Genomic DNA, 24,069 nt, shown 5'->3' on the forward strand with positions numbered 1-24,069 from the left:
CGAGATAATATGTGATTCGTTAATACGATAATAATTCGATGTCCGATGGAAAATATTAATTTCCATTGAAAATTTGTTTACTTTCTTATACTTTATAATTGTAAAAAAGAAAAAAAAATTGCGATAATTGTAATAATAAAAGAAAATAATAATAATAATTATGGTTTCATGTTAGCGAGCGAATAAATATCGTAAAAAGGGTTATATAATTATAATAAAAATTATAATAAATGATCGCGTTTTTGCATCGATCGTTTAAACGATTCAATCTTTTTTTTTTTTTTTTTTTTTTCCCCCAAAACAAATATTTTGTTCTCTCTTATCCTCTCTCCATTATTCATCCATTCTCTTTCCTTTTTTTATTTTTCGTCGTTCATATCTCCAGTTTTCTCTCGTCAAGAGAAAATCGTTAAAAAGTCCGATATACACGTAGGAAAGTGGGGGAATTTGGGGGTTTAAGATATTTTCATACCTCCGTCGCGCGCGTTTTATTCGGCCGCAGAACAACGTAAAGTTCTTATTTCCATGCTTCAAAACTCGAAGAAACGATAAAGTTTCGAAGAAAGAAAAGATACCACCAACGAAGTTTTTACTAGTCGCATATAACTAACTAGTAAAATAACGATTCCTGCGTATAACGAAAATGTTACAACTCGTAAATTACAAACGATCTATTTACTGTAACTTTAAAATTTTCCTACGATAAATCTTCCAAGATCTCATTATTTTACGTGACAGGTGAATCTCAAAACGTCACATCCTGTTATTCTATTGTAAGTTGACCGTGCGAAGTAAATTCAAAGTCTCTGACGTGATTTTTCCATTCCTATTTCTCGAATATCCAATGTGAGATAAAACGAAAGAAATAGAAAAACGTCATGTAAAAACACCGTAAGTTTATTTCATTTATTAACGTAAAGTTGTGACTCTTATAAAGGAACATTCGAAAAAGTGGGGAAATATTTCGTTCTAATTTGATTTGAAAATCGTTTCAAGTCTTACGATGTCGTTGATCGATATTTTAAAATATGAATGAAATAGGGAAAAAGAAAGAGGAAAACTTGAACGAGACGATGCTTGCACGTTAAATCCCATTTCTTTCTTTTCCGACTATAAGAAAATTCTTCAAAGTAAAACCCTTGCAATAATATCGATCGTAAAAGAAAACTGACCCCTGTTGTGTCGTGCCATTATTTAAGGGTGTTATTCATTGACAATTTATTGAAAGTATCATCGAGATGTAATTTACTTTTATGGTGCTTGTTTCTGGGATGATAAAAAAAAAAAGGCAAAAAGAAAGTAGAAAGGAAAAGAGATAATAGCTGCAATAACAATAATAAAAGAAAAAAAAGTGAATAACGGTAAAGAATAATAAACGGGTGGTAAAAGCATTCGTGAAAAAGTTACTTTAACGTATTAATTGATTTACGTTGATACCAGTAATAAAGTCAATTTCAAGGACCAACATATTTTTATTAGTCACGCGAGGAGGGGGAAGGGTGGGGGGGGGGTATGATAGCCGGAGTTTCTTTTTCCAAAACGAACAACGTTGTTTTTCCTGACTGAACGAGGTCGTTGATAAAACGTCACTCAAAAAGTATTATGCGTTTATTTCATTTATTAACGTAGACGGAGATGTTTTCTATGGAAAAGCAGGAAAAACGTAATCACGTTTCGTCGTTTCACTTTGACTTGAAAATCGTTTTAACTACTAATTTGAAATGTCGTTCGATATTATTAAATATAATAATAAAAAGGGGGAAAATGGGGGAGGGGTATTAAGGGGAAATAAAATTGCGAAAAGTATCGCGGAATGTTCGTACGTTGAACGAATCTTTCGTTTCTTTATTTTTCGGCGATAGGAAAGTTCTTGAAAATAAAACGCTTGTAGTATCGATCGCAAAAGAAAGCTACCGCCGTATCGTGTCGTGCCATTATTAAGGGTGTTTATCACCTAAGTATTACGTACTCTTCAGGGTCGCCGTATTTGTGTCAAGAACTCTATCTCGCGTTTGTGCTGCACCGTTACGATATGCAGCTTATGGTGGATGGATGCGATTGTGAAAGAGTAAAAAATACAAAAGGAACAAAAAAAAAAGAGAAACAAACGATAACGAAAAAAAAAAAAATAAATAGAAAGTATAAGGAAAAGAAAGATACGCGTTAGTGAAATCTCGTCTATTCTCTCTTTTACGCATCATTTTTTTTTATTTTTTTACTCGAAACGATGAATCCTCGAAAATAACTTTCGCACTCGTCGATACTGTAGGAGATATAACAAAATTATTTGCACGTGCATATATATATATATATATATATATATCGTCGATTGATAAAAAGAAACTCCTACCTCGCTCAAAGAAAAGAAAAAACAGAGAGAAGTAAAAATTAAAAAGAAAAAAAATGTATAAAGAGAAAAAAGTTACAAAGCCAAACACGAGCCAACGAGCTTTCGCAACGAGAGAAATTATTTTTAACTCGTCTCAAGAAGAAGGAGAAGATCGTTACGTTCAAGGAGAATGTTAATTAAGCGACGAAACAAAATTCAAAATGATTGGATGAAAAAAGATGGAGATAGGTGTTACTAAATCTCTCTGCTGATCTTTGGATATATTTTTCTTAATATCGGCTATCGTGCGAACCCTTATGATATTAACTTTCGCGAAGCAGGTGGTAAACATTATATAGTACTGCAACCGTGGCCGCATTGCGATTATATTAGCATTAGCATTAGCATTAGCATTAGCGTTGGAAAGGGGGAATTCGATTTAATAAATGTCGGTGAATATAATCTTGGAGAAGGTATTAAGCAGTTAAAGCACCCTCTCTATTTGGAAAAAAGCTTGAGCAATATTTTAAATCGTTCGTTCGTAACAAAGAAGAGATACGATAGCATTGTTGAATGATTTTATTGCAACGTTTTATCTACCATTTTCAATACGTAATAAATGTTTCTATTAAAAAATTCCAATATCCTTGCATTGCTTCCTGCAACGAAATGAAAATAGAAAAAAAAAAAAAGAGAGAGAGAGAAATAAAAGTAATGAAATTAAATAGTCATTTGATTCGTATAACACAATTAAACTTTCTTTGAAAAGAAAAGATCAGCATGAATCGAATCGATAATGCCGATTTAATTAAAATATTTGATTACAATGTGAATCTCATTGTATTCTTTCTTGGATCAGTCGTCGAATAGTTTGATATAGGATAAATAGGATATTTTGCTACTGTGTGATCGATATCAATTTTATTATTTAATTAAAAAATAATTATTCTGTATTTTTGAAAAAATTAATAACACGACACAAACCTTTCCATACGCGTTTACCTTAAAATTTTCTGGAAGAATGGAAAATATCTCTCTCAGAACGATGACACTGTTATTATTCGAGTTTAAACGATATAACAAATTTTTTTAGGAATTGTTCAATTAAAAAAACAATAAAGAAAGAATGAAAGAAAATATAGAATTAGAAAGTTTTGATATTCGTGTTACAAATTTATGAAACTAGCCAAATAATTTCAAGATCTAATTAAGCGTTCGAATTATTGTAACTTTTCGAAAAAAAAAAAAAAAAAAAAGGAGACAAAAAAATAGATGTATAGGTGTATTCTTTTAACCGTAGACCTTGCCCATACCGCTTATGCTGCCACATCTATTTCTAGCCCGATGTCAGCTTTAAAAGCTTTCTACGAGGTGCTGTAGCCACGTGTGCATGCCACCTCTATCTTCGTACTGAATCAAAATTCTATAAATACAATTGAGTATACTGCACTTCGTTTTCTATTGGACAAACGCTTCGACTTAAGATTTACGAAAAGCGTTAAAGCATTAGAAATTATTGAATAGAACGTACTTACTTTCAACGTTGTATTAAAAGCCATTGTGTAAAGTAACAAATCCTACTTTCGGTATTCAAACTTTCCAAGACTTTCAAATAATCCATTGCGATTTTGAAGAAAAGTTTAAACGTTTATCTTCTCTCTCATTTACTTTCTCTTTTCTTTGTTTTAGAAATTAAACACTCGATGACTACATCTAATCAGTACGAGAAACTTTTAACGAAACAAGTTTCATTTTAATAACACGAAAAACATTTATTTTCTAATATCGATAATTATTCAAAGTACGCGAGATCAAAATATAAAGATTAGATACACATGAGGATACATATTTACGTAAACATAGAGGCATAGCAATTTAGAAGTATAGAGGGATTAGCGAAAATATGTTTTTAAATTCTAAGAATAGATTAGTAGAGAAGAAAAATAAATTATATCAACGTTGATCCGAAAATACTTAGTTTTTGGGTTATACAAATTTCAAGTATGATCGTAGAATAATTTAATTATGTTTATTTGCTGAAATTATCATAAACATTTTGTAACATAAAATGTTATAAATATTCATGCTTCACTTGAATATATAGACCACAGCTCGTAATCTTATTGAGTTTTAAATACATTTCAAAATTATTGGTGTAATACGTTTATTTATGGTTGCGAATATGGTAATCCATTTAAGGGTATTAACCACTTACGGTGGAAAGGACGTGCCAGGCACGTCGAGATGCTTCTGTTAACGAAACGCCAGCAACGTGTTATACACGTCGTCAGGCAATTGTCACAGAAACAAAAACGAAATGCATGGCACGCGTCAATGAATTTTTTTTGCCATTTCAAATAGTTAAACATATATAAACGTACAACGTAAAATCTCCACAGCAGCACGATTAAGTATTTGATCATGATGTAATTATTATCTCCGATATAATTTCAATAAATAATAATAAATATTATCGGCATACGCGCGTTAATAATAAAATGAAACTTGAATGATTTAGAATTGAAAAAACAAAGCATTCTTGATTATTGATACAACGTGTTTCTTCTCTCTACGTAAGAAAACTTCATTCCAATAAATTTGCTCAATATTTTCGTTTCACATGCTGCATATATATTATTACTATAGCAAAAAATGAAATAATAGATTTGACGTGTTTCTCGGTTACCTTTTCGCTCGATCGATGTAAAAACGACGCGAGTGTCGCCGAAAACGTGGTTTCCGTCTATCGACAATCGGCAAACCGATAACAGTAACATCCCTTGAGTTTCTTCTAGAATCTCCACGATCTCGAACCTCTTTTATAACAGAGTCCCTTCGAGAATTTCGTCTACTGCTGATATCAATATCTTTCGATCTTGTTATCGTCCAAATGAGGAACCATAAGGCTATCATTGTCAACGTAATCGTTCTACGATCAGAGATCAATTAATTTTTCGTCTTAGAATCCACCCCATAGATTTCTTTATATCATTTTTGTCTTTTCTTTCTCTTCCTCTTCCTCTTCTTTTTGTTTTTCCTTTTTCTGAATCACGTATGATTTTAATCAAAAATCGATCAATCTTCCAAGTAACATTCTTTCATTTCGAAGAAATAACGTTCGTTTACCAACAAAATCCAACTAAGAACGTTCATTTTCTTCCACTTGTTCTTTCAACACATTTTTCTGTTTACGATAAATCATACCACGACCTTCTGACTTATCACCAATCGATCTCGAGTAATTATCATTTTCGCGTAATAACTGCGATTCGCTTGAACGCGAACAAAGATTAAACATAACTTAACGCCACGAATTCTTCTTCTTTAAAATAAATAAATACCCTTCAAAGTAACGTTAAAATAATTATCAGATATAATTGGAAATTATTACGGATCGTTGGATAATGAATTAAAATGAGATGATTCATTGTTTACGTATTAATACATTTTCTTCGAATTGAGATCGATAGATTAAGATTTGATTATTATATTAATAGAAAGAGAGAGAGAGAGAGTTTCCTGCACATCAACATGATTCTATCGATTACAAAATTCAGTGCTTGAGGATTCATGACTACGACGAAAAAAATAATCCTCGATTGTAATTGTTAATAAATAAAATACATCGATAAAAGTAATGTTCTTCTTCTTCTTCTTCTTCTTCTTCTTCTTCTTCATTATTTTTATTCTTTATTTTACAATCTTTCTTTCGTATCGTATCGAGAAAAATAAGAGGAAGAAGGAGTTTAACTGTAGATTTTATCTAGCGATATGTATTTTTATATCGCAGCTGGAAAATGTCGACAAATTCTTATGTTATATGTGAAAAGTGAGATACGTGAGAAACGTGAGAAAAGTGAGAAAAGAAAGAAAGAAAGTAAGATAGATAGATAGAGAGAAAGAAAAGCTCATCGTCAGAACGACGATGACATAAAATGTGGAGACCCGTTAATTCCTTTCTTTTTTTTTCTCTATTTTCTTTCCTTTATATTTATTTCTACCCTTCACCGTATAGAAAAAAAAGGGAGGAAGGAAAAGAAGAAGAAGAAGAAGAAGAAGAAGAAGAATAACAACGTTCGGTACACACGATGGCTTTCAAAATGATCCACGATGAGGGATTCTAAAAGCGGAGCGTGATTATGGCTCCGTGACAATGCACTTTGCTCTCTCGTGATGACGAACGGACAAGAAGAACCTTTCGGTGTCAACTTAAAAGACGACGTGAAATCGAATTGGAGATATCTACGAGAGCTCGTGACTCTAGTTTTTTCTAAAAAAAAAAAAGAAAATTTCCACGGAAATTCCCTGAACTATCCCCTTCGTAGAGAAAGAAAAAGATAGGGAAAAAGTAATATATGATTGGAAACATGTCTCGTAAATAGATGAAATATCAAATGGAAAAATTGTATCTTACGATTATAATAATATACAGGATATGGCATGGTTGTTCTATCGAGAATAATAAAAACAAAACATGTAATCATAAAATTTGAATTTATTAATAATCATTAACATATTTTTTTTTTTGTTTATTTTTTATGAGATATGAATTTCCGATTAATTACTTTTAATACTTGCGAAAGAAAAATTTCTAATTTCTCAGTTCGATAAAATAATTTTTGGCATACCTTGTATATAGTATGAAAATGATTGCAGCGATAATTCATATTAGAAAATAAAGATCAGATTTTTGTTTAGACTTTTACAAATTCTTTTCGATGATATATGAATAATTTAATATTACAATCAATTGAGATGTAAAACGAAAAATTAATATATTTCTTTTTCCTTTCTCTTTCTCCATCTAGTCGACAATTTTGCGCGTAATTCTTGAATAGCCTCGTTAAATTAAAAAATTTGATTGAAATAGAGAAAGACAAAGGTGTCGAAGAATGCGTTTAATTTCATTTGAAGGAATTTAACAAATCATAAAAGTGAAGTGAAAAAGATTGATTTTAACAGTTAAATGGCCGTTAACGTTGATAATTCAGCACCGTTGTACGTAATTGAAATGACGAAGTCGGGAAGATAATCAGGGGATTTAGGCGAATTGGAAATCACGTGAGAACGTGTTGTTAAGTATCGATTTTGTCTCAAGGGTGTTTACCAAGAGATAGAACCGAAGAGGATGTATATATACGTGTGTGAGATAGAAGAAGATTGATGTATCGAAAAAGACATAAAGATTACTGTCACTTTGTTTTCTCTACTTATGGGGCCTTATAATAAGAAGTACTACTAAAATCGAAAAGAGGAAAAACAAAATGAAATGAGATAAATATTATCACACGTACGCCAATGTATATATAAAATATAAATTAAAAGAAATGTTAATACGATTCTATATGGAAAAATAGAGATATTTAGAAAAGAATAATATTTTAATTAAAAGAGAGTATATTACGTTATTATATTTTGCGAGTAGGAACAAACAAAAACAAAAGAAAAAAACAATATAGTTTTAAAACGAGAATCTATTTGAAGATACGTACAATTTATGATTTTAATAAAGCAAAATTGTTACAAGACCTATTTTTACGCGTTTTCATACAATCAACTAGCCTACCCATTAATGAAACATAATAGGATAGTACAAAGGAAAAGTTTTTTGTTTATCTATGGAAACTAAAAAGGAGAAAAAAAGGTATGGGGAAAAAAAGAAAATAAATTGCGTATGTTAAAGGAAGGATAGAGGCGTATATCGTAATAAACGTATCGACTTAACGTCAGAACGTGAGTTCTCGTCTACGACGAGAGCTAATAATCCGGTAGAATATGAAACGTTAAATAATGCGTCAGCCGAAGGATAGCCACACAAAGACTATTCAATCTCGCTTGTCTCGAATTGGAGCTTCTTGAAAAACAGTATTTATTGTTCGTGAACAGACCGCAGGTGAAATCATGACGAGCTACACGGAAATATTGTGATTTCCGGATATATAATACCGATCGGTTCGAGTTACAAAGAAAAAAGAAAGAAAAAGAAAAAACAACGAGACGAGGAAAAAGAAAGAAAGAAAAAAAAAAAAAGAGTAAAAAGCTCAAAAGAAGAAAGGGAGAAAAAAAAGTTGAGAAAAGGTAGAAATGAAAAACTGGTTTCGCATGAAAGTACGATCTAACCTCACCCCCCATTCGAATAGACATTTTGTATACAAATTTTATGTATATGGAACACAAGGAGAATAATATATAACATTTCTCCCACGGCATTTTTTAGACCAAAATTTCGATAATTTCAAACAACGAAAATAGGTAGTAGTTCGTGGCTATAATTTGTATGACCAATCGATCGGTACAATACTAAATTATCGAAGAGTTGACCAATCGATGTTAACACTAAACATATAACGATAGTTAAAATGATCATTTTTTTTTGTTTCATTCCCAATGAAAAAATCTACATTCAACGTTATTGTTTTTCTTTACTCGACTTTATAATAGTAATTATAAATCATTGAAAACTTTTTTTCTATTGATAGTACCATTTATCATTTTATGTTGTTTTATAAATTTCATTGGCTAATTGACTATTGTATACATTCAATAATATAATGTATAATAAAATGTATAACTTTTGTTTGGAATCGATCTCTCGTTCGAACAGTTTATGATATTAATAATTAATACTTATATTAATTGATTGATTAAATTTAATAGTGATGACAGAAATTATTACCGAAACATAACGACGTTTTAACGAAGGTAGGTTAATATAAAAGTGGAGAAATCTCGATGGATCGAAGAAAACTGGGTTATCGCGAAAGCGTCGCTCGTTTAAACGCACGCGGTCCGCCCGTTAAACATTAAGTGGTATGTATATACGTGTATATACATACATATGTATAATCAGTAAACGTGTGACGTCATCCTATACGTCACATTTCTTATCTTGTTCTATCGTTTCGGTTATTTCTCATTATAACAATCCTATGAATGATTATATACTAAATACATACACATATATTATGCAAAATAATTATTTTCTAATCAACGAAATTCAAGAATACATACATATATATACACATATATATATTAAAATTGAATCGATATCGATCACGAACTTCGTACGAATGATCCGCCGTTAAGGCGCCTCTATTTCTCTTATAATCGAACGTTTGTGTTAACTTCTTTTTTTTTCATTTTTTTTTTCTTTTTCTTCCTTGTCAATTAGCATGCAAAGTGAACGATGACGGTATCAGCAGGTACCGGACAACACCTCGCGCAAACTATTCGCACTATCTCTCTCAAATGACTAATAAACGCGTATCGGTGTATATGTGTGCAAACAATAATACGGGATAGAAAATGAAAAATTTCAAGCTCGTTTTATTATTTTTAACGGCAAAATTTTCGAGGCTCGCAATATCAATGTTTGAAATAAAAAGCAAACAAAAAAAGAAAACGATATCAACGAATTACGAATACGATTTTTCTTCTTTTAATTTGTATAATATTTTTGTTCTTTTTTCCTTAAATTTTAACCAACAATTCGTCAAACGATATACATTCTTTCTCGTAATTCGGATCGTTCAAATTTCGAAATCGCGCAGATTCTAGTTATAAAAAGGTGAATAGAGAAACAATAAAAATAAATAATAGGGATCCCGTGATCGATAGGTGCAGGTTGTCCATTAAGAAGATTCGACTTCTCCTTCTGTTTTCTTTTCTTTTTTTTTTTTTTYTTTTTTTTTTTCGAAACTCTAGTCCCGTACTTTCTTCAATGAATATCGTCGTACACTCGAAATACGCTCAAGTAGACACGAAGGAACGTGCCGTTGAGTTTTCCTCTCGTTTGCCGATAAACGAAACGACCGACGTTCACCATCTTTTGTTCGCGAGAAAATCACGAGTCTCACTGGATTATTACTGCCGCCTTTGTCGAGATTTTATGATCCTCCTTCGCGAGAAAAACGGGATCAAGTGCCTCGGTGGTAATGTGTACGTCCCACCACACCGATCGTTGGAATCGTAAATTGCGGCGGGAACATTTGAAATATAGGACGGAAGAAAATACTTGGTGTTCCTAAACGATTATATCGGTTATGGTTTCCGCGTTCTGGTCTTACCCTTTTAAATGTTAAAGAAGAATAAAAAAAAAAAAGAAAGAAAAGGAAAATAAGTACGTAACAACGTTTTCAACGACTTTTCTACGACCAATGCTTTTTAACTTTGCTTTCTAAGGAAAACCACTTAAGACCACCTTTCTCGTTAAATGGAACCATCCAAAACCAACCTGTTATGCCTAGGTTCTTTTCTTTTTTCCCTTTTTTCTTTCTTATTCTTCTTCCTTTTTCGACAATTCAACGATGATTATTATTATACGATGGGCAGGAGCCAAGATATATGTGAAATAAACGAATTAATGGTACAAAAATTGGATCCGAAAAATATAACGATTTCGATGATTTGGAAAAAAAAAATGGAAAATTTGTAAAAGAAATGGACTTTAATTGAAGAAATCGGCGATATCGAATGAATATTGGAACGAAATAATATAACTGGTGAATGAATTTTGTAAAATAAAAGATATTAAAAAAAAGAAATAATTGTGAGAAAATTTATTGTATTATTGGGTAAAAAGGAACGTTTCAACGGGGTTATGTTCTACCTTACGATAAATCTATTATGAGAGTGTGAGAATTTTTGAGTGAGTGAGTGAGAAAGAGAGAAAGAGAGATAGACGTGATCGGACTCAATCATCTTTCGAGAGGAGCACGCTCATGCATATCTCATTCGCTGCGAATTTATCCGCGTCACTTGGTACACGCTCAATGAAATAACCGTCCCGACATCAACACTGAATTTTCAATGATCCTAACGAGCGTTTGATAAAATGACGAGCAGCGTGCGTGTTACGTGGCCAAGCGAAAGATCTGTTGCTTTTGACCTTCCTCTCTAGTTTATCATCACCCGTGTAACGTGAATACAATTGACGTTCGATAATTCTTTTTTATTTGTTAATAGGATGACAAGCGTTATAAGAATAAACGATGAAAATCATTTCAACAAGAGTAAAGAAGAATCATTTTATTGATAAGAATTTTTATTTTATTATTTTTTCGCGTTACGATTTAGATAATAAAAATGGGGGAAAAATAAAAATAAAGTATGTCGTTGGAAAAACGAGTGACCAAAAGAACAAAAAGATAAAATCATTTTTTTTTTTTATTCTTATAAAAAGTATTTTCCCTTCTTTTTGTTTTGTTCTTTTTTTATTTTAAACAAGAAACGAAATTTAAATAAGAGGAAAAAATACGCAAGACGAATAATGATCGTAATCGTGTTAGATTGTGAACATTTTAAGATCGACTAAAGTGGGTTAAGATAAGGACGATAAAGAATGAAGGAAGTAAAAGTGTATTATGTATGAAAAACGGAAAGAGAGGGTTAAATAAAGTCCGAAGAGTCAATACGTACGTATGTATATAGAAGAAATACACGAACGTACTATTTTTAGTAGTAGGGAATGGTTACGACGATGCAGCCGAATGTTACCGAATTACCGTCAAATCTTAATCCATTTCGTAGCAACACTTCGAAACTGCAAAATATTACTAAATTCTACATGAACGTTATATTTTATTTTTACAAAATTTCTATTTCTTCTTACCGAAGAATCAAAAGATAAATTTGAAACCAATAATACGCGATTAATTCGACACTCTCTCGTCACAGTTTCGGAATATTAACCAAATTATTATTCCCATTTAGTGGTAGGTGTTAATTCCCCGTGACATTTTCGAAATATTTCTCGAATGACAGAACGAAGCCAGACAGAAGATAGCCGCGATTTTTTAACTTATGTTAGATGATTAAAAAAACAAACTCATAGTGTTAGAAAAAAGATTAGAACAGAAAATGAGAGAGAGAGAGGGACTGACATAGAGGGAGGAAGAGGGACAGATAGGAAGAAATAAATAGAAAAATTGAAAAAGTACGTGTCTAATAAAACGGTGGTCGGTTCTTACCGCACATATTTACGTACACGTGAATCGAGAAGAACTAGCAATATAAACGTGGACGACGCACTTTCGGTCACGCGACGTGTTTGCGATGCGCAAACTCCGACCGCAGCGCGCCGACGTTTTCCTTCGCGTGTGTGTGTGGGTGCAACAGTGAGAAAAAGAGGAACAAAGGAAAAAAACCCCCCCAAAAAAAAAAAAAAAAAAAAAAAAAAAAAAAAAAAAAAAAATAAAATAAACCAAGGGAAAAAGAAATGGGAGGAGAAAAAAAAAAGGGAACGCGAATTGATGCACGGAAAATTTCTTTTTTTCTCTCTCTCTCTCTCTCTCTCTCTTTTTTTTCTCGTTGCTTTTTATTAAAACATTTCTGCCCATATTTTGTATATGTATTTTATATGTATTTTTTAATATATATTTGAATCGTTATAAATATTAATGATAAGTACTATCGTTATTTCAACGATATGAAAACAAATAAATGAACCGTGATAAAGATTTGTTACAAAGAAAAAGAAGAAAAAAAAGTAATTAAACAACTTGCATAGAATAATATTCGATGTCAGTCATTTACGACGTTATTTTAGCTGTTGTTTTTTTTTTTCTTTTTTTTTTTGCATCAACGATACGAAAAACTCAATTTTGAAACAAGAAAAAAGGAACTCTTTAAATTTTTATGATATCCTTGGCGTGTTGCGATCATTTCAAGGATACTCTTTTTACAAGCTAAATTATGATACATATGCCACTGCGTCGAACTTTCAATTAGGCACAATTATTTTAGTCCATCTTTCCTTTTCCCCATTCCTTATGGGAATAAAAACTTGCTTTCAAACTGGACTTAAGATCGCAAAAAAATGTCGACGAAACGAAATAGCAATAAAAATTTCGTTTTATTTTAAACATCGAGAAAAAGAGAGAAGATAAAAGAATAGAAAAAAAAATATATTATCGAATTTAAATATTGTCGAATCGTTGTCAGTGACAAACTGAAAAATTGGAAATCCAAATCGAAGAATATTTCCTCAAAACTGTGTGTGCATTCGAATCATTTACGGGCTTAGCAAATACAGTAAGAAAAGTAAATATTTTTGAATTCAGTCGTATCACGGAGAAAAAACATGAAAATAAAAATATTTAAAAAAAGAAAGATTTGTTTTTTGTTTTCTTTTTTTCACAAGAGTAAAATATAATTAAACTTACGATTGAAGTTTTAGCTTTATTTTTTCGATTCAAATTGTGGGTTGAGTTATTATCAAAAAGGTAGAACATAGTAGAAAGGTAGAACAGGGCGTTAATAATGTCGGTTTCAATCCTTTCGGCAAGTAGATTGATCCCTTCGTATTTGCGAGCTGTCCATTTTCATTTACATAGTCCTAGATATGACATGTAATTCACCGAATGATTACACTTTCGATCTGTAATATTCGCAAAACTTGATAATATTCTAATTGTACGCGAGTTTAACCTACATAAATCGGTCAATATTGAAAATATTACATGATTATTTAAATTCAGGTCATAAAAATCTTATTTAATATTTTCAATAATAAATATAAGAATATCGGTAAACCAATAGAAGATTTTTAACGAATATTATTTGCCGACAAAAATCCAATTAGAGGTCGATCTGTAAATTAGCCTGTTAACGTGTCCGATTATTCTCGACACTCGAAATTATAATTTAAAAAAATGATAATTAAAGGGATATTACGTTGTCTTAATTCGTAAACGGAATAAAAATGCACGAGCTCGCGAATTAGATTTAATTCAGCAAATATTCGTTTTCTCGTCGTCGCGAAATTTTGCGAACTTATTTGAACGACTTATTTGAATCAATTTATAAAACGAGAATATTTACATTCTTTTCCTTTGTTTATTAAATTATTTTATTATTACATGATAAAATAATCTTGTGTTTGTGCAATACTGAAAGAGACAACGCGAAAGACTTAATTAATACTTTTTGTTTTTTTTTCTTTTTACGACAAAGATGACCTTGTGCTATTCGATATCAGACTTACGCAAACTCGGATCAGGATTTTTTTTTTTTCGATTACATCTTTTCGACAAGCTCTCTTCCGTAGTGTTACACCTCTAGAAAAACTTACCTGAAACATACAAAAATAAACAATATCTCGTTAAAACGGGAAACGATCGATGCTAATGATACGAAAAATACGAAAAATTATGATTACGAATTTTTCATTTCTGTACTATAATCTATGACTTATTTTAATTACAAGCGAGTTTATTTTATTTTAATATCGTTCGTTAGTTAAAACAACGAAAATTAATATAAGATCTTAGTGATTCAATAAATAACGTAGTTTTGTTTTAATCCTATGATAGCGCAGAAACTCGACGCGATAGGATTTGAAAAAAAAAAATACGAGAAATTTCATCGCCTCGTCTTTCGAATTAATGAATACGGCGTTGGCACACGCGTTGGACGTAATTAAATAGAATTTGCGTCAGGATCATAATTCATACGATGATTGTTGTTTCTTCGAAAAAAAAAGAAGAAAAAAAAGAAAAGAAAAAAAGAAAAGGAAAAGAAAACCATTTTTCAATTGTATTGATAATATATGATAAGTAAAAGAAAAACAAAGTAAAAAAAAAAAAAGACATAATGGATTCCTTATAAACGATCGAAACAGTACGACAAGGGGAGAAAGAAAAAAAAGAAAAGAAAAAAGGGGCGACGGTGGTGTATCGTATTGGAAACCATCGAAAGAGAATAAGGATCCAAGTAGAATCTTATTGAATTCGAATCGAATTTACTTCTCATATGATAAAATGAACGAAATAAATTTCTACCAGGAAGGTAAGGTAGACGATAGAATATAGAAGAATCGATAAGGAAGATCTCTACGGATTTTAACTATCGATCGGGTAGTAAAATGTTGATATTCTATATTTCCGTTCGACTTTATTCGTCCAGCGGGAAAATTCAATTCGATGATATCACTTTTCCATCGAGATTCGCTTTTTATATTCTACTTTATCCTACTACCATCGTGTACCGAATAAATATCGTTCTAGAAACAAATGATTAAAAGAAAAAAGAAAACTTCTCAATATTAAAACAACTTCTTCTCTTATTTTTTTTTTCTCATCTTACTTTTTCTACTTTCACGCAAATAAAATATAAAATGTTAAACGATGGGTATTTAATCTATATGAAATCATAACTCCCCGGCTAGAAACGTGACATTTATTTTTCGCAAATCAAAGAAATTTCAACTCGTTATAAGAATCAAAGTAAGTCAGTGGGCACCGAAACTCGTTAATTTGGGTAACGAGAATAGTAACGGAAGAGAGAATGGTTGCGGTATATATTAAAAAAAAAAGAAAAAAAAAGAAAAAAAAAAAAGATGAAGCAAGAAAAAGGAAAAGGAAAGAAAAGAAAAATGCATTCAAGTTCTCGTGCTTCGAGATCGCCCTTCAGCGAAACAATGCATCCCTCCTAGTAGGAAATTCTCTCTACGCTGGCATAGAGAAAGAAAATGAGAGAGAGAGAGAAAGAGAGAGAGAGAGAGAGATTCATACGGCCGACGAGGAAACACGGGACGATGATCTCGTTAAAAAAAAAAACCCTGCGAATAACTCCGACGAAAGTTTTCTTTCTCTAGATACGTATGCATTTGAATTTCATCATTGGAAAGAAAAGAAAAAGCCAAAAACCAAAAAAAAAAAAACCAAACGAAAAAAGTAAGACGAATAATCCGAAGGAAATAAAAAAAATTTAACTCTTATTAAATTTCGTTTATTTCTAATCGATAATATTTAGCTTGAAAAATATAATTCTATCCTCGAATGACGTTTGTGAAATTTTTATTAACGCGACCGTGTTCTATTTTCCTAATCGCATATGATAACACACGAGAAACGTCAGAGGGGCGCGAAAGTAAGGTTAAGAGGAGAGTGGGAGAATAAGAAAAAGAGAAAGAAAATGAGAGAGAGAGAGAGAGAGAGAGATAGAGAGAGAGAGAGAGAGAGAGAAGAGAAAGGGGGAGAGGGAAGAGAAAGGTTGCAGAGATTCGCCGATACGCACCTGGTCACGCGCATTTGAGGGCATCAGTGACGTCAAAGCTTGAGGGCGGAGGTTGCCAGTTACGTCACTGGCCCAGGCACCAGCCTCCACTGCCACAACATCGATCAGCACGAAACCAGGAAAACGGAGAGAACGAAAGAGAGAAGGAGAGAGACAGAGATAGAGACAGAGAGAGAGAGAGAGAGAGAGGGAGTAAAGTGTAGAAGAGTAGGGAATATGAAAAAGAGAAGAGGTGGGAATATCACTAATAGTACCTGCCTATTCGGTCTATTAATTAAATGTCTGACTCTGCTCGGTTATATTTCAAATAAAATCCTTCCTACCAATAAGTATTCACAGTCGAATGCATCGAATAATAATGTAGTATCCTAATAATGTTCGCGCGTTATCTCAAATTTTGATAAATCATTTTGCAATAATTTCCAGGAATATCGTTTATTTCTAATATAAAAAGAATTATACGGTTAATTACGATTTTTTTTCTTCCCACCTCTCCGCCCCGTGTGATGATTAGTTTCTCTTTCCTTTTTGTTTTTTTTTTTTTATTTTATTCATTTTAATTACAAATTTTTATATTCTAATTGAAAATGCAAGTTCCTCGTCCCCCCCCCACACCCCAGCCCACCCCAACGTGTTTCTTTCCTTTTTTCTATTAATTTCTTTTTGTTCTAATTATTTCTTTATGTATCTGTAAACCTTTATGCAAAAAAAAAAACCGCTATAAGCTCATGCTGACAAAAGACATAACGAAAAGAGGAGAACATTCACGAGGAAAAGTAATCTATAGTATTGTAGTAGTTGTACAATGAGATATCGATTCTTTACGGGAAGCTTTGAAAAGCTTTTTGTTTTTGTATGTGCTTTTTTTTCACGAAAATACTACACACCACGCACGCACATATATATATATATAGGGTCTCGTGGAACGCATTGAAAATCATTGAAACGAGTTGAAATAAGAGAAAAAGAGAATAAAAAGGAAAACGAAAATGAAAATGTGCAGGATAGAAGAGGAAAAAGATAATTTGTATTCGCCCACGGTCAACGACGCACGTTTTCAAACGACGTCGAGAGAAGAAGCTCGATGGTTTCCAGACCATCCCTGGTTCCTCGTAGATACGAGCTTAAGTTAACAGATAAGGTGTTTGCTGGCCGTACGCCATACGCGCGACTCCAATGGCAAAGATACATATTTAGTATGGTGTGCAATGATGAGCCGCGAATGAAATGTTCATTTAAATCTTATTTGAATATTTTTAATTGGACAATTAAAAATATTATTAAAAAGCAATACGAAAAAGAACATTATATGTTATATATAAATTTAATTTTTCATCGTGTTTGCATTTTTTTTCTCTACTTAAACAAACTTTTATTCCCTTTTTAATAAAATTTAATAAAAATAAGATCAAAGACAAGCTAAATTCTCGCCTTCAATCATTAAATTTGCGTAAGAAAATTATGGATGAATTGGATGCACTTCCTAAGAATGTAACGCATTTTAAACTTACTGCATGCATATATGCATGTATATATTGTATATGTATAGAGATAGAAAGATATATATATAGAGAGAGAGAAAGAGAGAAAGAGAAGGACTAAGAAACGCGAACGAGCCGGTAACTGTTTCGCGTGTTTGCAAAATTCCTGCGCTTTGCATGTTCAACGTTACGCGTGACGTGACCCACTATAAATGGCGCTGTTAACATTTAGAGAAAGTTAGGTCGTGCTTTTTTGACCCCTTCTCTTTCTCTATCCTTATTTCTCTTAACCGAACATACTTCATTCCAATGTCACGTTTCCTTTTTCTACACTTTGCTATGAAATGAAGAAGAAACGGAAAGTGAGTAAAATAATGAGATTGTTATCGTTACCTTTTTAAACAAGATTTTAACGGTTTTGTTTAATCGATATGATCGAAAGAAAAAAACTAAAGAATAAGTAGATGACATTAAGATAAAATATTATTAATTATTAATAATAGGAAATAAAATATAAACGACGATTAATCCTTAAATGAGATTTGTCGCCTTACTCAATCATTGTCGAAGTTATGATTGATTCGCACTACTTAAAACTCGAATTTCAACTTCTGCACTTACCTCTATAATTACTATTACTACTACTACTACTACTACTATTACTACTATTGCTATTATCATTGATACTGCTATCAATACTATTACTATTATTACTAGTACTACTAATAAGAATTTAACATAAGTAGGCTAATTATAATAGAATTAAAATATAGATGTATCTATAAAAGATAATAAATATGAAATGAGTTAAATGAATGAACGGTTGTTATTATAAAATTCTAATTATAATCAGGATAATATAAACTAAATCTAAATTCTTGGCATTGAAGTTGAATAAACTATTATTATTATTATTATTATTATTACTACTACTACTACTTATTAATAAACGACTAAAATTACTTTCAGAAGTCGAAGAGAAATTAAATAAAAAATGACAAACAGGAGGAATGTCTTGAGTTAAATATTAACTTCGATGGATTTAATATGATGTGTTCGATTATGGAAATATTCGAGAGAATTCTTTTTTCAAAGCAAGAGATTATCATAAGAAGGAAAGAAAAAATGAGGAGGAAAGAGAGAGATAGAGGATCGCAATGACGAATGAGTTCTTCACATATTTATGAATTTTTCGTTGCCGAGCAACCGTTCCCTTGCGTCACGTTTTATTTGTCGTTTTATATAATATATATATATATTTGCTATTTTAAATTCTTTACTAATACGACATATAAAAGTAACGATAGATTATTGATTATAAACTCTTCCCACGAGGGCAACAAAAATGTCCGTTTGAAAGAAGTTTCAATTTCTATGACAGTGACTGGTGATATATAATAAATGTATACACGTATCAGACGATGTACAGACTGGTTGTGTGTATATATGTATGTGTAAAAAATATTATTTTTAACATTACCCACATCGTCATCGCAATTATTTTCACCTAAAAAATTAATTAAATAAATAAAGAAACAAATATTTCTCGTTCGACTATTTTGGCTAATGTAAGAGAATATTGCATTCGCGACTTTATCCTTCTTATCCGTCAAATTTGTTAATTACGTTCGCAAAGTAAAATATAAATTGATTGTGTTTCTTTTGTTTCCTTCATCGTATTTCTATTTTCCGTCGGAATAATTAAATCTTATTTCATTCAGTCCAATAAGACTACGATTGGCAGTCAATTGAAAAAAGCCTATTGCGTGAGCGTAAATCTATGTGTGTTTGTGTGTGTGTGTATAAAATAGAAAGAGAGAGAGAGAGAGAGAGAAAGAAGGAGAGAAATAGAAAACGGTGAAAGGTTTTCAAAGAAAAAGGAAAAAACTGTGTTATTCATTAATTTTTGTCGCACAATTCTGCCACGTTCGCAGTAACGAAGAATATGCAATAATAATTAAGTTGGAATAATTTCATTAATAGAAAAAACAATAAAAAAAAAAACGAGAGTTAGCATAAGAAATATCTATAGATACGTTGTTATTGAGATAAATGAGTTTTAATTAACTCGTTCTTGTTCGTACGTATATTTTCTTTTAAATTTTAACCCATAAGAAAAGAGCTTCATCGCTTTTACGTTAAAGTATTTTTTCTTTTTTTTTTTTTTTCACAAGTTGACCTCCGGAAAATGCCACGAGGGTCTTTCTCTCTCTCTTTTTTTCCATTTTTTTTTTCTTTTTTCCTTGTTGAATATTTATCGATACTTTTTTTTCCGTATATCGCAACTGCCAGATAACATATAAGCTCTTAATATAAGGAGATCCTATCCGAGTGAAGAAATTATTGCTTTCTAAGTGCAATGGAGATACAATGAAAAATGTCACGCGAACGTTATTCAAGGATTCTTAAGGAAAATAATGAAGGATAGATCTTCATCGATGACAATAAGAACAACGACCTGTAGTAAATACAATACAGATGAAATCAGAGAAATCAGAGATTCGGTAAAAAACATCTCTTCCTGTGATAAAAATTTCTTTTCAAATTGTTCAAGTTTGATAAATTTAACTTTGGAGTACCATTAACATCGTGAGACGAATCTCTATCGATTAACCTTTTCGTGCTTGCGCGACCTAATTATCATGCAAAAGAAAAATCGTGTATAATGTATTAACGTTGGAAACGAAGATGAATGTAGAAGGAAAACGATAGACTTTCCTCGACAATCCTAAATCTTATCTTTTATCTATCTTTAAAAAATCACAACGGAAGAATTATATTCACATAACATTCTCAAAAGAAAAATCATGCAAAAACATATTAAAGTTAGAAACGAAGATAAAGACGAACAAAAAAAAAAGAAACAACATAATTTTCTAAACAATCCTATAAATATCATTTTCTCTCTCGTTAGAAATCAACGAAAGAATTAAATTTATCTAACATTATTAAATAATGTAATTAAACATTTGTATTGTCTACCGAATAATAATAATAATTATTGAACTCGTTGAAAAAAAATATATGATACAGTAAAGAAATAAAATAAGATTCTTACAACCACCCGTTTTCTCACTGACCTATTCGAGGGATGAACACGTGGTCCGCAAGGGCAGCATCCGCTGCTTGAACGTTTTCGCCTACGGGCGCACCAATCTTGTCCCATCTTGAATTTCCCAAATACCCTTCATCAAATTTTTCCAGGGCTTTTGCGAGAACGTCAAAGCGAACACTTCCTTCGTTTGTGTTCTTGACAAGAAATTATCGACGATTTCTCCATCGTTCTCGAACGAATTGTTATTTTTCGTGCCATTACGTACGTTCAAACTTTTGACGTTACTTATTACGTACTTTATTCAATCTCCTTTCTCTATTTTTCCCTCTCTCTCTCTCTCTCTCTCTCTCTTTCTATTTCTCTTTCTTCTTTCAATTTTTACCCACTACCATAAAAGACAAAAAATTACGCCATGAATCTCAAATCGAATCGTTTATCCTTTTTTTTTTTTTTTTTTTCAAACTAACTTTTCTTTTCCTTATCTTTCTTTCTTGTTATTTCTCTCCTTCCTTCTCTCTCTCTCTCTTTATATATATCTTCCTTCTTTTGCTATTAGAAATAGAAAGAAATGGGAGGTAAAAGAAACTAGCAAAAGTTCCAGGGACAATTTCACTGTCGAAGAAGCCAGGAAAAAAGTCGTCTTTTCTTAAAAGAAGTGCCAACAATGCAGCCACGATTCACTGTCGAAGCTTCAACGAGCTTCGAACAACAACGACGACAACCGACGAAGATTTCCAAGCTCGAGGACATCCCGAACATAGAGTTGTCCTTCGTAGACGAAAAGATGCTCTCTCTCTCACACTCTCTCACTCTCTCTCTTTCTCTCTCTCTCTCTCTCACTCTCTCTCTCTCTCTCTCTCTCTCACTCTCTCTCTCTCTCTCTCTCTCTCTCTCTCTCTCTCTCTCTCTCTCTCTCTCTCTCTCTCTCACTCTCTCTCTCTCTCTCTCTCTCTCTCTCTTTTATTTTTACTCTTATTCTTAATCTTCTTCTCTATCTATCTCACATCGTCAGCTTTCTCACGAGAATCGATTCTCTTTGCGAATGTTAGGAGGCGTGTCTCGTTTCGACTCCTCGAAAAATAATCTATCTAGTGAAATTCTATCGTACGTAACATCAACCGGGACGATATGGATGCTGTTCGTACATTTTCTCATCGAAATAACGACACTTCCTGTTTGTTCCAACATATCTTAAATATTTCTCCACGATTACAACACGAGACACGCGTTTTCTTCTCACCAGACGTATTATACTTTGACACCATCAACACCATCATCATCATCATCATCACCACAACCACCACCACCACTATCCCCAACAGTCTCGCGAAATGTAACGCACGAGTCTCTGACATGACAGAGCGCACGCGCTTGCACGCGTACGTAACGTATACTCAAGTAATATATATATAACAAATATATTCGTAATGTAATATGGTACACATTGAAATACGAAAGCATATACAAACGTATACTGAGAGAGAAAGAGAGAGAGAGAGAGGAAACAAGCACACACCAAACACACACACACACACACACAAAGAGAAAGAGATCCAACGGCAGATACGATCAACGAAAACGCACGTGACGTAATACCGATTAAAACTATCTCCTGTTATCTTTGATTTCAACAAAACTCATCGTGTTAAAATATTGAAAATAAAGAAAAAAAAAAAAAAAAACAAAAAGAAATCTAATGAATTATTATAAGACGAAGATACACCGTAATTGTTTCGGAAATTGATCGTTATACTTATCTTCGTTTTTCTTCTCATTATTATTGTCATTTATCGTTAAAACAATTCAATCGGAGGATTGCAAAGAAAAAACAATATTTTAACAAACGATACAAAGAAAGACAAATAAGTGACAGGCTAACACAATGAATCGAAATAAATGATAATTCACTTACGCGTTAGATTATTTCTACGCACACTTTTCTCACATTGTTACAACCCATCAAATTACGTAGAAATGATGGGATTTTTGTTAATTGATTCGGTTATTTTGTTGCTTGTACATATTTTTCGGATTACATGATAAGAAAACGACGCGTACGGAAGGAAAGGTCGCGGAAGACTGGAGAGAGAACGAAGAAGAGAGAGAGAGAGAGAGAGAGTAATAGAGAGAATGAGAGAGAAAGAGAGTGACAGAGAAAATAAGAGCAAAGAGAGAGAGAGAGAGAATTCGCAATAGAGTGAGAGAGAACTAGTTTTCTCGTGGCTCCATCGACGCGAGCGCCTCCTTCGTCGACTTCACCGCCGAAAAATTCGACGCCGGAAACGCGCGTAGGGGTGGTTTAACATTTTTAAAAAAAAAATAAAAAAAAATAGCTATAGAGAAGACGAAGGAAGAAGGAATAATATAATAAATATCAAAAGAGAAAGAAAGAGACTGACACAGGAGACAGAGAAAAATATCGATTATGTATTTGTTCACACATTGAGATACTTAAAGGGGTTTGCTAAATAAGTATCATTTCGTTCATCGAATGAGAAAACATTTCAATTGATTTTTACGACCTTGTACTTATCTCGAAATGTAAAACAGAGAACATTTAAAATTATATTTGAAAATTTGTATGTGTAGTATAATTAAATCAATTTTAACGTGCACGCGCGAACTCGATGATTGAACAAATGCGAAAGAATTATTTTTTTCGTATATTGTTTGTTTCGTTGATTATTTCAATCATTTGATCATTTAGAATATAAAAGGGTTAAATAAAAATCCTAAAATGTATTTATAACTCGTAAGAAACGTTCCCAATGAAATATATCAATACATACCAAATGGAGTGTTTATTATCAAGGAATAATATCTTTAACATTTATATTATCATGATATATTATAATACTTGTAAAAATATTAATATACACTTATTTGAACATTTATTGAAATATTTTACGTAAAAATTGTACCATCAAAAATAATCTAATGTACTATTATTATTACGTGTATCATAGTTCACGAAACGATTATTTGAAATATAATTTAGATTGGTTTTGATAACGAAAAAATATGATAAGTGTTGAGAAAATAGTTTTAAGTTACTGAAGATAAGCTTTTACGAGAATGGAAAAGAAAAGGTAGTATTTATTTATCTTACCTATGAAAATTGTAATGAACAGATGTCGTCGCTCTTTCTCTCTCTCTCTCTCTCTCTCTCTCTCTCTCTCTCTCTCTCT

General features: G+C 31.9%; 1 protein-coding gene across 12 annotated transcripts in view; it reads right to left on the reverse strand.

The window, feature by feature from the left end:
- LOC106785808 (cAMP-specific 3',5'-cyclic phosphodiesterase) overlaps positions 1–24,069 on the reverse strand; it is a 325,274-nt gene that overhangs the window by 72,615 nt on the left and 228,590 nt on the right. Inside the window, exon 1 of one of the 12 annotated variants that reach the window (XM_014746647.1) lies at positions 20,907–21,334. The exons of 10 other annotated variants lie outside the window; for them this stretch is intronic. In XM_014746647.1, the coding sequence (XP_014602133.1) occupies positions 20,907–20,992 (86 nt within the window). In that variant the 5' untranslated portion in view covers positions 20,993–21,334. Of the gene's footprint in view, positions 1–5,015; positions 5,628–20,906; positions 21,335–24,069 lie in introns of those variants that run through there. One more of the 12 variants, XM_014746613.1, reaches the window with a different exon arrangement.

Source organism: Polistes canadensis, unplaced genomic scaffold (assembly GCF_001313835.1).
Source record: "Polistes canadensis isolate GaletaPanama2010 unplaced genomic scaffold, ASM131383v1 scaffold_3, whole genome shotgun sequence".
NCBI classification, from domain to species: Eukaryota; Metazoa; Arthropoda; class Insecta; order Hymenoptera; family Vespidae; genus Polistes; species Polistes canadensis.